The 16,035-nt window shown below is 44.1% G+C and overlaps 1 protein-coding gene across 6 annotated transcripts in view; it reads right to left on the bottom strand.

Annotated features, from left to right (window-relative positions):
• The window catches only part of LOC138481133 (mitochondrial fission factor-like), a 417,374-nt gene that overhangs the window by 237,499 nt on the left and 163,840 nt on the right, over positions 1-16,035 (bottom strand). For 5 of the 6 annotated variants that reach the window (XM_069613052.1, XM_069613055.1, XM_069613056.1 and 2 more), the window contains exon 4: positions 4,868-5,040. In XM_069613052.1, coding sequence (XP_069469153.1) covers positions 4,868-5,040 — 173 coding nt within the window. Of the gene's footprint in view, positions 1-4,867; positions 5,041-16,035 lie in introns of those variants that run through there. The other variant, XM_069613051.1, reaches the window with a different exon arrangement.

The raw sequence follows: 16,035 nt of genomic DNA, 5'->3' as shown, positions 1-16,035 counted from the left end.
GTCCATTGAGCCTTTCAAGTGTGTCGGCCTGCGTCTCGTAGCGAGGTACCCAGACGCCTTTTCTCTCCTGGGTTTTGGCATCTCGTCAGGTTCGGCTTGGTCACGTGGGGAGGGACCGTGTTTGAGGCATAATTCTGCACAATTAATATTGTTTTTCCACTGTATGTCTGGTTTAATTTGCAGATATGATTTTAACATTGGTACGTGGAGTGCGAGGTTGCAACATCGTGCCTTTGAAGATTTGTTTCTTGACTGTGGGTTTGCAACATTACGACCTTGGCTGGTTGCTCCACTGGGTTCTTTCTGCAGGCTCAGCAACCTGACTTTTGCTTTGTTAATGTCCACGGGAACTCTTGCTTGAGGCCTACTTGGGCCTGGTGCACGAGTAATCCATTTAGTGCATGGATGCTTTAGGTTATAGTGGCATACAGTTTCATGGCCAGTATCGTGTTTCCATTATATCTCTCATGATGGTAACGGGTTTCAAGAGAAGCGTGAGCAAACGTTATAAATGAGCTCATGGTGCGTCTTGCGTTTCTGCATTCTGAAAGCCTATGTAAAAATAATAAAGATGCACGTCCGTGAATAAGCCTGTCGCCTACGTCAGAGCACTGAGTATGTTCTTCGTGTAGATTGGTGTGGAAATGTTCAGCGTGTATAATAGTTCAGCGGTGCTTCCCGTTATCTAGGTCGTCATGGCATCTCTAACGATGTGTAGATTTCAGTCTAGTTGGTCCGTGCCGCAGGTGTCGGCATGGCCAGTGCAGCCGGTTGGGCAGGCAGATGGACACATCCGTATGTTTCTGTACCAGGGTATTTGGTCATCTGGTAAATGGGCAAACTCTTCTCGTGGCGGGTGTCTGGGCCGCGACCCTCTAGGCCAAGCGCGAGAGGTGAAGGACGGGAGTCTGGTTTTCCATTCTCCCACTTCAATGGACTCCTCTTTCCAGTCCATGGGGATTCTGGCTAACACCCAATTCCCCTTTCCCCCCTGGTTGTACTCCTTGCGCCTCCATAATGATTGTGTACCCTGAGGGCTCTTCTCTCTCACCCTGTATTCTCCATACGTTCTTTTCTTACTCTTAAATCCTATGACCTCCTTGTTGCGTCACCACATACTCCTACATCCCGCTGTCTTCACTCATTCCACAGATGTTCGCAGAATCTTGTATACCCTCCCTATCTGTTTTGTCTTTTTCGTTTGGTAATTCGACATAGACAGTCTTGAAGGGACGTATAGCAAATCATAACATGGCACTGAAAGGCATGACAAATGTATGAAAGTCCTAACAGGGCACTGGAAGTCACAGCAACACATGAAAATGCCTAATATGGTAAAACAAACCTGGTGTCCTCCCCATGCTAATGCCACGGGCCTCTGCAGCCAACTTCCATTTTACGCTCTCACTTTGCCACTGTCAAACCCACTTCATCTGTTTCTTATACCCTCTTTTTTTTCTCTCACACACAAATAGATTCAATGTACTTTATGTACAAGTATCTGGGAAATAGCGGACGAGGGAAGGAGGCCGTCTGGAGACTCCACTCATGGCCATAAGTGGAGTGCTAAAGCTTATGGTAACATGCTAACTTTTAATTCAGAGAACGGGCCATCAGAGCCTTTAAAACCCCAAGTGCCCATTTCACTGTCCTTAGTATGTTGGTGGGCAGACTGCGAGCCATCACAAACCTCACTCTAACGAGTTTGGGTAATGTGCCCAGTGAGCAGCTGGTACTTTCGGCCATCAGGGCAATGCTCATCAGATAAATTAATGGAATTCACCAGACAGTCAGACAGGGGGGTAGAACCCTTGGTCATTTCTCCCAGGAGTCTACCCCTGTGTGTCCCGCAAGCCTCAAACCCCTTTCATGCAGTGCTGTGCGCCAAGCCACTGGCCATGAACCAAATCTCACCCCCTGCCACCCATCACTCCATACCTGGTGTGGAGCCATTGCCATGACTTTGGTTTCTATATTTTGTATACTTGTAATTGTATGTTATATGTTACTGTAGTGGAGAGAAAATAAACTTAGAGGCCCCTGAAAGAAAAGGCAGGGTATAAATGTCCACAGCGCTTATAAAAGCCTGGCTGCAAGCCCCTTTGAATCCCCCTGAAAATCAACCCAACACTACTTCTGCTCCCCAGTTGTCACTCTGTAAAATAGTTGATTAATTCTTAATCACACGGTTTTCACCACAATCCCAATATTCTCGTCCTGTAACGTTATGTAAAAATGGAGGACATTTCTCAACCCTTTCACCTGCTGTCTTGAAGCGGTTGTCATACTGGCTGTACAAATATAAGGCAGTATTACTACTGTAAAAACACACTCATGTTGGGTGTGCCCAACAATGGCGGTATTGCACTGCAAGAACACTCATGATGCTATGCTCAATAATGCCAGTATTGCCACTGCAAAAAGCCACTGTCAAGCTGGCGTTTCCAATAAATGCAATATTCCCACAGTTGTGCCTAATTACGGAAGCATTGCCACTGTAATAACACACTTAGGTTTACTGTGCAAATAATGTCAGCTATAAGAAGACCTTTTCTGCCTAGTAATATAAATATATGCCAGCAATACCACATAGCACATTGGGCCTCATTACACGGACGGCGGTAAGGGTTAACGGTCACCGTTAATGGCAACGGTGACCGTTAACCCTTACCGCCGTACTACGAGGTCCCTTTGCGGGTTGGAGGATTTAACACCTGCTTCTTGCAGGCGTTAAAATCCAACCCGCTAAGGGACCTCGGAGCTAATTACGGCACCGCAAAATTGCGGTGGCGTAATTAGCGCCTTCCCCATTTCCATAGAGCCCTATGGGGCAGAAATGGGAATGGCAATGGCGGAAAGGGGATTTACCGCCCCTCCAACCTTGGAATGGGGCAGTAAATCCCCTTTCCGCCAAGGCGGTGCCGGTATTTTACCGGCATGAGCCATGGCGCTAATAGCGCCATGGCTCACCGCCTACCGTGTAATGAGGCCCATTGTCTTGCAAAAAGTGTCCATGGTATGGTCGGACTGACATCAAAACTCTCTACCAATACCTGCCATCCTTCCCTCCTACACACCCCTTCGTTAGCACGGGCATTGTTCCCCCTGCACACAATTACATAATATTTTACCACACATGTATCCACATGCATACACATTCACACGTGCACATATATACACACAGAAATGATCAGCATAAGCAAAGACAACCACTCACACACATACAGATAACCAAAAACAAACACAGAGGTTGTTATGTGTTTTACCAGCCTGTCCAGTGCCCCATGCCTTCATGCTCTTCAGTATGCACTCAACATGTCATATATTATTTATGGGAGTTGTAAGTGTTTGTTATTGAACTGTAATTGTTTTAGGCTTAAGTGGAAATAGTGTCATCAGGCAGGCATGTTTTTAATATAAATATCAATCGATGATTTTCAATCTCTACTAGTGAATGGCTACTTTTTCCCTTTCTATTCCCTTTGAATTAGGTTTTCAAATTATTTGCTATCACTAGAGGTTTGGGATCTACGTTATACCTATTTTGCTTTATTGTCACTAAACTCCCTGGAGACGGGAGCCCCTTTTTGGAAGTAGTGTTTGCATGTGACATTTTGTAAGTGGATTTTTTGGTTAAATATATAAAGACATAACTGAATTATAAATATATAATGCTTAAACTCAGCATTATTGCAACACGCCACGTAGAGGACCATGCAGTACAACTAACCAGCAGGGGGAGCACTTCGGTCTTTGGGTTCGAGGTGTAAGTCAGGGAAGAACTCCTGCTCCCTTGGTTTTTTGTTTACATAGAATGTGGGTGGCACTTTTTCACACAGTACCTACAAGGGCTATCACCAAAGGCACCCCTACATTCGTGTAAGATAAAATTGAGAAACCCGCCAGTAACCTTTTACAGCTCCTGCAGAGTTGGTCGTTTGTTTCTATTTTTGCAACAGAGCACCTGGTTCAAGACTAATGGATAGATCTCCTATTCTCCCTCCAAAAGTAATATTAGTTATTGATATTTTGGACACTTGGAGATTGTTTGTGGACGCAGGAGTGCTTGAAGAGCCATAACTTCAACACTTCTAACTAGTTACATTTCTAAACCTGAGGTTTGTGCATCTGAACTTGAGGCTGTTTGTCTCTCGGCGTCTGGCAGCTGGATGGAAGTCTCATCGACAGTCAAAGCAACAGGTGGGCTCTGGAGCATTGGTTACAATGTAGCGGAGGCAGACTCAAGAACAGTGCCCGTTTTTAGTCACGTGACACATGGTACCCGGAAGTCCAGACAGTTTTGAATAGACGCCAGTGACACGTCCAATGTCCCTTCCCTCCTTAGAGAATTTTAGAATGAACATTCTTAATATTTTGGTGCAATCCATAAGAGTTCACAGGTGAAGTGTGGCACTTGCATCATTCTGGTTTTGCAGAGACGTTGCCACCTGTAAGCCTATCCCTTCTGTGGCCTAGCACCAGCAAACTTAAAACACAATCCCTCCAATGTACCCACCCTCGCCCAGCTCAGGACAAAATAAAGGTATGCATGTGGAGGAGAGGGTAGGGCTTAGCATATCATGGCTGTATGAACATATACCAGCTTTTCAAATGATTCAAGTGTGTGATTAATCAGAAACGGATACAAAAACAAATACATAAACAATGATGCAATGCTAATAATTTAAATTGTACATCTCTTCAAAAGTACATTCTTTTTGTGGGAAATATAACGAGCATATGTTTATATCACATTCAACACGGGAGGGTGGGGGGTAGAATGAAGGCTTCCTAGGCATCACATCCTATCTCTCCTGCTATACACATCATGGGTAGATTGGCAACGTTTAGAGTCCCCTTTCCTTACCTGTCTTCTCTGGGTTCTTGATCCAGCTTTAGTTTTTGTCTTGAGGGAAGGAAACTCTGTGGATATGGGGGCGTGCATTGAAAGGCCTCGTGGGGCAGGTGTAAAGAACTCAGGCCTCCTGCTCAGCAGCTCAAATTGGAAAGGCCTCAAACCAATCTCCATCATCTCTACACCTTTAAGAAAGATGTATACAGATAAGAAAGTTGTCATAGCACTTCTCTTCATGGTATTTGCTCTGTAAACACGAGCTTCTACACATGGCTGGTCTTAGAAGCTGCAGCGCCTTGTGCACGAAAACAAAAATGTGGCACCCCTCCCCTGCGCACCCCATGTCATTCGGGAGGGGGTGGGGAAGCACCACATTATTCAATAGGCACGGCAGGAGCCCTATTGTTATTAAATGTGCACCACTCCCGAGAGCGGAGCACATTTCATTTCAATAGTGCTCCTGCCGCCCCTTTTCTCACCACCCCAGCTCTGGGGAGCCCCTGAAAGACTCCCCGAGCTGGCGTTGCCGAGGGCTAATGGCTGGGAGCCCCCCTGGGTAGCTGGCCGGACAGCCCTGCCCTGCTCCAACATGTAGTCATGTACACTACCTTAATCGCCGATGGGATGCCTTTGTGCATCAAAATGCACTAAAGCGATAGGGCCTGATTCACGGAATTAATTCAGCGTAAAATAGGGTACTTGTGCGCCATTCTGCGTGGAAATACCTGTTCGTCGATTTATGGAACTGAATGAGCTGTACTTCTCCTGTACTTATGTGGAGTTTGCGCATGCTCGGCACATCTCTAGAGCCGTGGAGGGCCTTGCGCGAGACTCCATGCAGAGCATGGGCGTGGCTTGCACAGAGGGCTGGGAAGGGGGAGGAACACCAAAAATGGGGAAGAACTTGCTAAAAAATGGGCGTTCCGAGGGACGGCCTGGATGAAGTCCCTCGCAAGCCCACAATTGCGTGGCACGAGACGTATTCATGGATTCGATGGTGCAAACTTTCGGCCAGGAAATGGCCAGGCATGTCCTTCATAAGATCCGCCTCCCGAAGGCAGGCGTAAGTACACCTGCATGTAGGGTTTGCAGTGCGGAGGTGGTGTTGCATGTCGTATTTCGGGGTGCGTGTATGCAGCCGGGTTTCTGAACTTACTTAGGGGTGCGTGTAAGCAGTGTGGCAGGGTCCTCGAACGGTTTATGGGGGTTGGCACACAGATTTTCCCAGTTTATACCAAGTTACGATTTTTCATATGCAGGTTGTCGGGGTGCTGGGAACAGTTACAGGAGACCCTGTGCAGGGTCGCTGAGCTGCAGACCTGCTTGTGGGGGACCCCACAAACTGTTTGAAGGATGCGTGCATTTGCGCCCGGGGGAGCGCTGATCTGGCTGTTTATGCTTTGCGTGTGTGTGTGGCAGGGGCATTTTGGCCGTGACTTGCAAATACGGTTATTTTGCGCGAACAGCACGGGCGCACATTTTTAAATCTGCGTGCAGGCTCACGCAGTGTCCTTCTCAGCGCGCTGCCCTTGCAGGATTTCTGCGCACATTTCCATGAATCAGGCCCATAGTTCTTGATTTAGTGTAAAACCTGCAAAAACGTCTACTTCCTAAGAACTTGGCTGTTCCCACCACAGTGATGGATTGTCTATTCACAAGGCAAATGCAAAACTCATCCCCATCTTTTTTTTTTTTAAATGCACAGTAAAATGCATCAAAAAATCCTGATGAAGGAACCAAAACAAACTGAGTACACATCTTAACACAGAAAAAACTGGGCATGTGTAGAGCATGTATCATGCAACCTTCACGCTGCATGAGCGTATGTCTGAGACGCTTTACTGAAGTGAAGTAAAACAGAAAAGTCAAGTCAAAAAGCTTCAAACCAAAGGCACTTTCATCGGCTCTAGCATAGCACCCATGATTTCTAATTTGTTAAATAATATACCATTTACATTTTACGCACACATGCAAATCTAGACTTACAACATTTCGAATGCTGATACAGCCAAATAGATGGCATTATAAAAACTTCAAATCTTTTTATGATGTTTTTCAGACTTAAATGAAACACCTTTCTCACGGTTTAGACCCTCATTTTGGAGATAATCTATTGCATGCATGGGGAGTTCGGCTCTTAGCTTTAACATTAGTGAGACATCCTTCTTTGAGTCAGCATTCGTCAAACGCGAAGGGGCCAAAAAACAAGCATTGGCAATGCCAACAATAAGGGCTTTTGTTTATGGATGGGAAAGGCACGTAGTGGTATTAACTGCCCATTGATGGTAGCAGGTGCAAAATGGTGCCGTATCTGGGCATCTAATATCACCAACGCCTTTTTATAACAGGACTTTAGTGAAGGACACAAATAGGGTTCTGACGGCAGACCTGGTTATGACTTTTATTATTGTTATTCGTTTTATTTGCTCCTTTTCCAAATGGCTATTAGCACCCTGTTTGGGGGAGCCAGCCAATCATGTGGTTAGGAACGTGTGCTGAAACTGGCTATCTCAGACCGCGTTCCAAACCGCCCGATGGTCGGTTCTACCATCTGCCATCTTCACCCCACACTCCGTCCCCCCTTGTATTTTTTTTAAAGATTCCCCATTTAACTCAAAGCGGCAGTAGCACTTGCCGCCATCGCACCAGCTGCCGATCCTTGCCACTTCCGCTGATGGCCTCCATGGAAAGGGAATAGGTGCCCCGTACAGTTCCCTGCCGGCCCTTCCCATGGTGGCCATATTGAAACAGTCATTTCTTTCCATGAACGGGACGCCATGAGATCACCCTTTCATGGGAAGAAAATACTTTCAATTAGCCCTGTCCCAGCCCATGGGATTGGTGCTTATGGCGTTAAGCACCTGTTTCAAGTGCTGACACAGGTGGTAATGGCCCTGCTCCCTCGTTAAAAGCCTTGCTTTGCTCTGAGCCTTTAACTTGGCTTGCCGGGCCATTACCACCCATTGCAGCCCTTGGTGCGGGTAATTGACACCAGATAATGTATCCTCTATTTTTTACATCTTTTCCATAACTGCTGCACCCATATGTAGCCAAGCTTACATTTGTTGTGTTGGGATGAGTGTGGCATGTCTTGCAGCCCTTGCCCTGGTCATGAATTATTACACCACAACATTTGGTCAAGTGTTGGCAATAAAAGGCTGTAGGTTTTTATTGTTACAGATATGGCTATGGAACATAAACAATAATCGCATATCATAATAGTATAGTACATTTGGGCACCGGGTGCTGAGGTTACCCCCTCTGGCCCGTGCCGCCTTCCTTGTCCCACGACTCGTTGTGGCCACCGTACAGTGACCCGTCTTTCCTTCCGTTGTTTTCTCCCCTTTTTCTATGGTGGGGTGGTTTGTGGGAAAGAAAAAGAGAGTAGGAAGATGCTGAGTACACAGCAAACTTCCTTAAGGTGTTTGGGTCCCTGTGCAGGGTCCACAAACATGCACTGTCTGGAAGGCGGGTCTCCGGCCCTGGAGAGCACATTTAATGGCCAAGAAGAAACTATTCAAGCTCTGGAAGACTAGAAAAAGTAATTGATGGAGGACTGGTTGCTAAATATGAGAGTGCTACCAGACTATGAGAACATTATGTGTCAGAGACCTGGCAAAGAGGATGTGTACCTGGAAGCCTGGGCTTCATTTTTAATTTTGGATATTAGATGGCACTAAACTGAAACTATTGCATTATAGTGCAGCTAGGGAGTAATGGCATATGAGAAGGGATACACAGCTTTTTGGTGACTTGACGTGACTTGATTAAGCTTTATTTCGGCTGTTGCCATAAAAGCATATACAAGGAAAACAACTTGTAGCAATTTATAGATGTAATTATCAGCAACTATACAAAACCATTCATTATAAATAAGTGGATATCACTGCTAACCATTATTCAACTGTCCAACCTCAGGCCAAAGAATACAAACTATTATATAAAAGAGGCAGAGTGTTGGCTGAGTGTTGGCCCTGCTGTTCCTGTGATCCTGTGCTCTGCTGCTGTTTCCAGTCTGAGTGTTAGCTGTAGGGGTAGCTAATGGAGCAGCCACCTCTAGCGGCTGGTATCCTGACAACTCAGAGCAAATCCCACCTTATTCCGCAACGTGAGCAGCAAAATCCTTGTATGTCCATGTCCGGCACCTTCAGTGGTTCTACCAGCGATGTGATGCCGACAAGAAACAAACTTTCTCTCAAAGGTATTTGCCGCAAGTCTAGTCTTGAAACTGTTTTGATGTGTGAATCGCATTTCCAACATCTAGAGCCTCTCCTATGTCTCACACGACAATAACACCACATTTGCCCCCAGGTAACCCAGAAGAGTACGGCCCCAGAACTTCTTGTATAGAAAATGCGCAAATCATCATGCTGCACTTTGAGTCTCCGGGACCCAATGATACCGAGCGACCAAACGTTCACGCGTATCCCTTGATTACTGACAATATTACTCAAGACCGGGTTTCACTTCTAGTGGTTTCCAACCCAACTGAAAAGGCGAATCATCTTGTAGGTTCAGTCTTAAAGAAGAGTGCAACAAAACAACAACAACAATCAAGCTCTATAAAAATGTGAGTGACAACCATAAATATCAGACAACGCTAATTGCCTTAATGTACTCAAAATGAATACACATTGAGTCCTTCATTGAATCAACTCAGGAAAGCAGATTAAAAGACAAGAACTGGAAGGCGCCGTCTTGAAATCATTGGTCGAGTTAGCCAAAGATCCTAGAGCAGACCAAAGAATGTTCTTAGAAAGCATGCATGATATAGCACTTCACAGGAAAAAAAAGAACCTCTGTGAGATTGTCAAGGAGCCTGTGGCACAACAGCATCACCTACCCAGTGCAACGACGATAATGGGAACGCCTTACCATCTTTACCCAATGTTAATGTGCAAGAAACTGTCTCTAAACGAATCCATCAGTCAACCTCCCCGAATGTTGATTGTTGTTCAACAACTACCACGGGATAACCTGAGTGGAACCAAGGAGCCGGGCGACACTATCATAATAGAGAACAAAGTGTCCTTACCAATGAGCAATACCTCCAATTCCACTATATTTAGTTCAAACCCCAGGGAAAAGTCCTCAAATGCCCAGAATGTGACAAAATCCAACCAGGCAAAGAAAACAAAAAATATACCAGCGCCATGAAACTCCCCAAAAACGTCAAGCACTCAGGGCTTTGTATGGAATTTAATGCTGCCGTCAGAGCTGTGAATACGTCAACCACCAGCTCTAGCCGTAAAAGAAACAGCAGCCCATCTAATGATGACTCTGATGAACTCGCAAAAGCACTTCCACAACGTTCTGTAGGTGTAACTGCATCAGAACCATTGGATGAGCTGTTGTTACAGCTCTCAACCTATGAGAAGGACTCCAATGACAACTCCCCTGACGAAGATCTATACAAGGTTCAAGTGACTAAGTGCCTGCAGAGAGCGAATGGCACCCCAACCATGACCTCTCCTTATCTCACCTTAGAAGAGAGACGAGCAAAAGCATCTGCGTTAGTGACTGACTCCTTGCAACCAGTAACTTTGTTGGAGCGGATGATTAGCCATTCAAAGCATGGACTCCAATCTCTCGGTTCTAATAATAAAGACTATAATAGAAGTGTTGCGAGTCAGAACCGAAGGAAACCTAGATTCTTCATTGTAATACTAGAGAGAGTGCTAAGTGCATATGATGGCCTGATTTTAAATTGATCCAACATCATGTGTCTATTTCATCACGTACCAAAACTAAGAGTGGTCCATTCGAACAATATCAAAATTGTAGATTTTTTGAATGAGGATGAAAATGACCGAGTACGACTACACATGGCCTCGGCTTGACTATCTGCCTTGTTCATTGACACACAGGATGAACTTCGACCCTTGGGCTTTGATATAAAAGAATCTGAGTCCTTGAGATGCTCAGCCTCTAGCAGGTCTTCACCAAATATCGGACATTCTGATATTAGTTGACCCACATTTACAGGAAAAATATCTGCCAAATGTCTGCCAGTTTCAGTCTTGTCTAAGCGACTTGGCAGAGAGAAGAAGTTTAAGTCCACCGAACTAGAATCTTTCAAGATTACTATTAAAGCAAATAATTCCTTGCCAGAGCCGAAGAAATCAACACTGAAGGTTCCTGCAGAATATACCATAATGGATAATGAACAATCATGGGATTGGCTTGCGAGAGCCGTGAACTCCAGCAAACAGCATTAAAGCCAGAAGAATAAGGATCTCTGGACGCTTGAGATTGGATCCTGGAAAACCCATGGTTTTTGACATCTTTTTCAGGGTTTGCCTTCCTCGATGTCTAACCTTGGGATTGTATGTTTGCAGAAAACCTGGCTCCTCGAGGCTCCCGTCCTAAACGGTTTTAACACGAATCACAATAAAGCATTAAAAAGCTCATCGAGAAGACCCTCTGCCAGCTTGTTAACTCTCATAAAAATATCTAAAAACTGAAGGTAATTCGTGAAATCCAGCCTAACCCGTTCATTTTGATCCTGATTATCAAGCTGAATGAGAACCTACCAAATAACAACTCTAAGGGCCTCATTACACGGTAGGCGGTAAGGGTTTACCGGTACCGGTATTTTACCGGTACCGGTAAACCCTTACCGCCTTACTACGAGGTCCCTTTGCGGGTTGGGGAATTTAACGCCTGCTTTTTGCAGGCGGTAAAAACCAACCCGCAAAGGGACCATGGAGCTAATTACGGTACCGCAATTTGCGGTACCGTAATTCGCGCCTTCCCCATTCCCATAGAGCCCTATGGGCAAAAATGGGAATGGGGAAGGGCAATGGTGGAAGGGGGAATTACCGCCCCGCCAACCTTGGAATAGGGCGGTAATTCCCCTTTCCACCAAGGTGGTGCCAGTATTTTACCGGAATGAACCATGGCGCTAATAGCGGCATGGTTCAACGCCATCCGTGTAATGAGGCCCTAACCATCTGGTACTTCTTAATCTGTATTGCAATCCTGCCTGTGCAGAATCTTCATGTTTAGTAGGTACTGTCATGACTTGGATCGATTAAATCTATGCAACTCTAAATGACTCACTACTTATAAACTGTGGTGATCTTAATACTGACTGCCTAAAACTGTGGCACAAGAATGCCACGACCAATCCTTCTGGGACCAAAAATAAAAGATTCTGATACCAACAATTGCAGAAGAAACAGACATTCACCATATTCATATGCTGAATGGGAACGTCCAGGGTGATCTACGAGTTGCAAAGACTTGGCACAATGGAGAATTAAGCGCTATGCTGGATTACTTCTTCATATCCACTAACATGATGACAAGAGTACTAACCCTAAGAGTTCTCCCTACTTCAGCAAGCGACCACAACACAGTCATACTGTCGTGCTTCCTAAAAAGTAAATCGAAAGCCGACCTATGGCTTCAAAAGATTGAATTAGAACCTGGAAGAAATTGCTTACGTATCAAACCACACGATGCACCTCGATTAACGGATGAGTTGTTAACCTGGCAAGAACGCAATGAATCGTGCGTGGAATATGAACGTGTGTTGACTGCATTTAGTGAACAACTTCATAGGAATAGCAGACCGCACTTCAAACCAAACATGCCTCTTGCGTAAGGACCTCAGAGTCCTTCAATATGTGCCTTTGATTGTAAGGGGCTCTTTGATTAAAAGGCTGAAACAGAAATATCGTAATTGGATTGCCTCATACAGACCTACGTTGTATCAAAAGGATGCAGACATTGTTTTGCAAGGCATGGGCTCACAGAACACGAGGAATCTGTGCAAGATCTTGAATGGGGAGAAACTAACCAGCAGCCCCTTCCAACTAAACCCAGTACCTGAAAATCAATGGGTAACCTATTTTGGGAACTGATTTAGGAATACCACCCAACAGAAAGAAGAACAGTTAATAACCCAAAGCACATCATGGAACATCAGCTTTTACAAAGAGGAAATACTGCCCATAATTATGAAAGCTAGCAGGTTGTGTGCCCCGGGGCCTGATGGTTTAACCAACAAATTCCTAAAGTCTGCTCCAGAAGCAGGGGCTCACTTCTGTCAGATTTTTTTTAAAAGGTTTGCGCTGAGAGGTCAGGTTCCAGCCTCTTGGAAACGGTGCGCGGTGGTCCCCAATTTTGAGAAGGGCGATCGAACAAACCCTAAACATTATCACCCAAATGCCCTTCTTGATGTCTTGGGCAAGATTTCCGCTACAGTTGAGTGGGTAAAGGAGTTGGGAGCCTTTGATATTCAACAAACGGGCATTGTTAAAGGTGTTGGATGCAATTTAAACCTGCTCTTTGTGAGTCTCTTTAAAAATGAAGACGCTCAGAGGGGACTGTAAGATCTACCTAGCATGCATTGAAATGGAACATTCCTAGCATCGCTAGAGAGCACCTGTGGGAGAAATTGGAAACCGCTGAGGGTCCTGAAGATCTATTATCAGCCACCAAAGATCTGTACAAGGGAACATCTCTGCATATCAGACAAGACCAAGAACGTACTTTTTGCATAGACTTGCATAATAGCCAGGCAGTTAAGGGGTTAAAGGATTAAAAAAGGGATATCCGTTGGCTGCCATATTATTCAACTTTTACATTTCTGACCTGCATGAAGTCATGGATCCCCCACCTTCCTGTTCTCCAAAGCTCAATGGCCATATGATAGGGTGGCTCCTATGTGCCGATGACCTAGGCATGGCCAACTCAGCCTTTCATCCTTTCGAGGTCGATAAATGAGTACCAATTTCGTATTGGGTGATATTGTATGTAAATATGTGCTCTGTAAAGTGCTTTGGATTAAGGCGCTATATAAATAAACATCATTATCATTATCCTAGATAGAACTGAGCGAGGCTTACAAAAGAAATTGGACACCCTTCAACACTACGTTGAACAAAACGGCTTACAAATCAATGCCAATAAGTGCAAAATATTAATCCTGGAGAATAGAAGCAGCCGAAAATTGAAGATTATGAGCTGGACACTAAATAAGCATCGAATCAGGCCAGTATCGTCTATAAAATATCTGCGCGATATAATAAGTGCAAGTGCGTGTGAAACCCCATGGAAAGAACATCTAGACAGCAAAATTTAACAACGAACAGCTCAGGGTACTTTAATTGGATGGGAATACAGTACAATTTCACTCCTTCCCATTGTAAATTATTTACAATCAGAACGTAACACCAGCCATCATCTATGCTGCGGAAGCCTCCCTCGGTTTGCCATGGGAAATATAGGAGAGACTCGGAGGAAAATTTGGGGGAAAGATTCTACACCTCCTAAAAGCCATTCCTATGGTGGTGATTAGGCACAAGCTTGGTCTGCTATGCCTACAAGTTAGAGTGGTGTGGAAATCTTTGCTCCTCTTCAGCAAACTACAAAATCCCGACTGTCCGCCCCAATTGAGAGTCCTGCTGTTAAATCCAACTGTAACGTTAGACGGGTGGGTCATTGAACATGTGGCAAGAAAGATGCAGTGCAATTTTGTTACATTTGGGTTTATCGGTTTATATCTATCCCGAAAGCCAAGGCACGTAAAATGGATGCTGTGGGCAGACGACTGGAGTCAAGGAACAAAAAAGAGCTACCTCCATGGTTCACACACTTTCAAAAAATCTATCAGCATCTCCCAATGTTGTAACCCTATACCTTAAAAAGTTCCGGAGTTCAAGACACAGAGACTTGTTCCTCAGATTCCGACTATGCATACTACATACAAAAAACACTGTATGTAGTTATGAAGTAGGCGAAGGAAATACCAAATGTAGACTGTGTAATGCTAAAACAGAATCCTTGCAACATTTAACCCTGAAAAATCCTGAGGATATACTCACTATCAAAAAAAAAGGGGATGTTGTTCTCATTCCACATTGAAGTATCATTTTGAAATTATTAAGAATAATTGTTGAAATTAGTGACTACTGTACTAGTTAGCAGTAAGTCATTGCTCCTGAAGAAGAGAGGCATATCTCTTGAAACGCGTTGGCTCATTACTATCCCCCCTTTTTTAGAAATTTGTGTAGAAATTTACTTTAGAAACCTATTTTTTTTAACAGTCTTGACTCCCTTGAATCTGTTAGAAATTCGTATCAATTCTTCTGAATTTTGTTGAATTTGTTGAAAGAAATTACTTTTGGTTATTTGTTGAATTACAATGGTTTGAGTGAATTGAACTCAAAAGAAAAAACAATATTATTTTGTACAATTTTGATAAATATCTTTAGTAAAAAAACTAATACCTTCAAGGTGAAAATTTGTTGATTGAACTTTACTTTCAATGTTTGTTTACGTTGATTGTGGCGAAATAACTTCTTGAAGAGTGATATATCGAATATTTGAAATTACTGAAAATATTAAGATTTGTTTGGAAAATTTTCTTTCCACTCTTGAATGGTGTGCAGGGGACGGGAGTTTCTATTACCAATAGGAACTACACATTTTTCTCATGTCTTTTTTGACTTTTTGATACCAGAGTCATTCTTTTCTCCCCGGCACCCAGAACAAACTGATTTGTATAAGGGTCAATGGACTAGAAAAAACAAAAAATACTTAAAGTATTGTACATAGAAACTACATATAAGATAGGGTGTGCTTTCCCTACTTTTTTCTTTTTTGTAGATTAGAAAAGCCCAATTACATTCCTCCCACAACCTTGCCCCATTCCCTATCATGTGTGGGTACTGCAGTAGGTTCAGACATGCGCATGTATTTCAACACTTCACTTCGATGAATGCATATGGAATTCTCAGTGCTTTGGCATTCTCCTTTGTCTAGTAAATACATGTGTGGCTCTTGTCAGTGCTGTGGCCTTCTCCCCGCCTACTAAATACACTTAAGATTCTCAGTGCTTCTACTCGGCCTGTGCATGTCTAATGCCCTAACCCTACACAGGTGTTATTATCAATGTAATTCTACTCTAACCTATTTTATAAATCCCTTCCCTAACAAAACAGAGCCGCTCCTGCCTCTCCAAATGCCACCGATCGAGTTTCTACTGTCCACTCAATATATGGAAGCAAGGTCCAACCTCTTATCTCACAAGTTTATTTCTGAAAAAAACTGTAAAGTTTTACTTGGACGAGCCCGCAGGAACTTTTGTTCAGACCGTCCGGCTCGTGCTTACTCAAGAGCATATTAGATGTATTGTATTCTGCAGCTAAATTAAAGAGATGTGGACAGTC

The sequence above is a fragment of the Ambystoma mexicanum genome, chromosome 5p, assembly GCF_040938575.1.
Source record: "Ambystoma mexicanum isolate Mex_15411 chromosome 5p, UKY_AmexF1_1, whole genome shotgun sequence".
In the NCBI taxonomy this organism is placed as follows: Eukaryota; Metazoa; Chordata; class Amphibia; order Caudata; family Ambystomatidae; genus Ambystoma; species Ambystoma mexicanum.
Note: the sequence above shows the minus strand (reverse complement) of the source record. Positions and strands in the feature narration are given on the sequence as shown.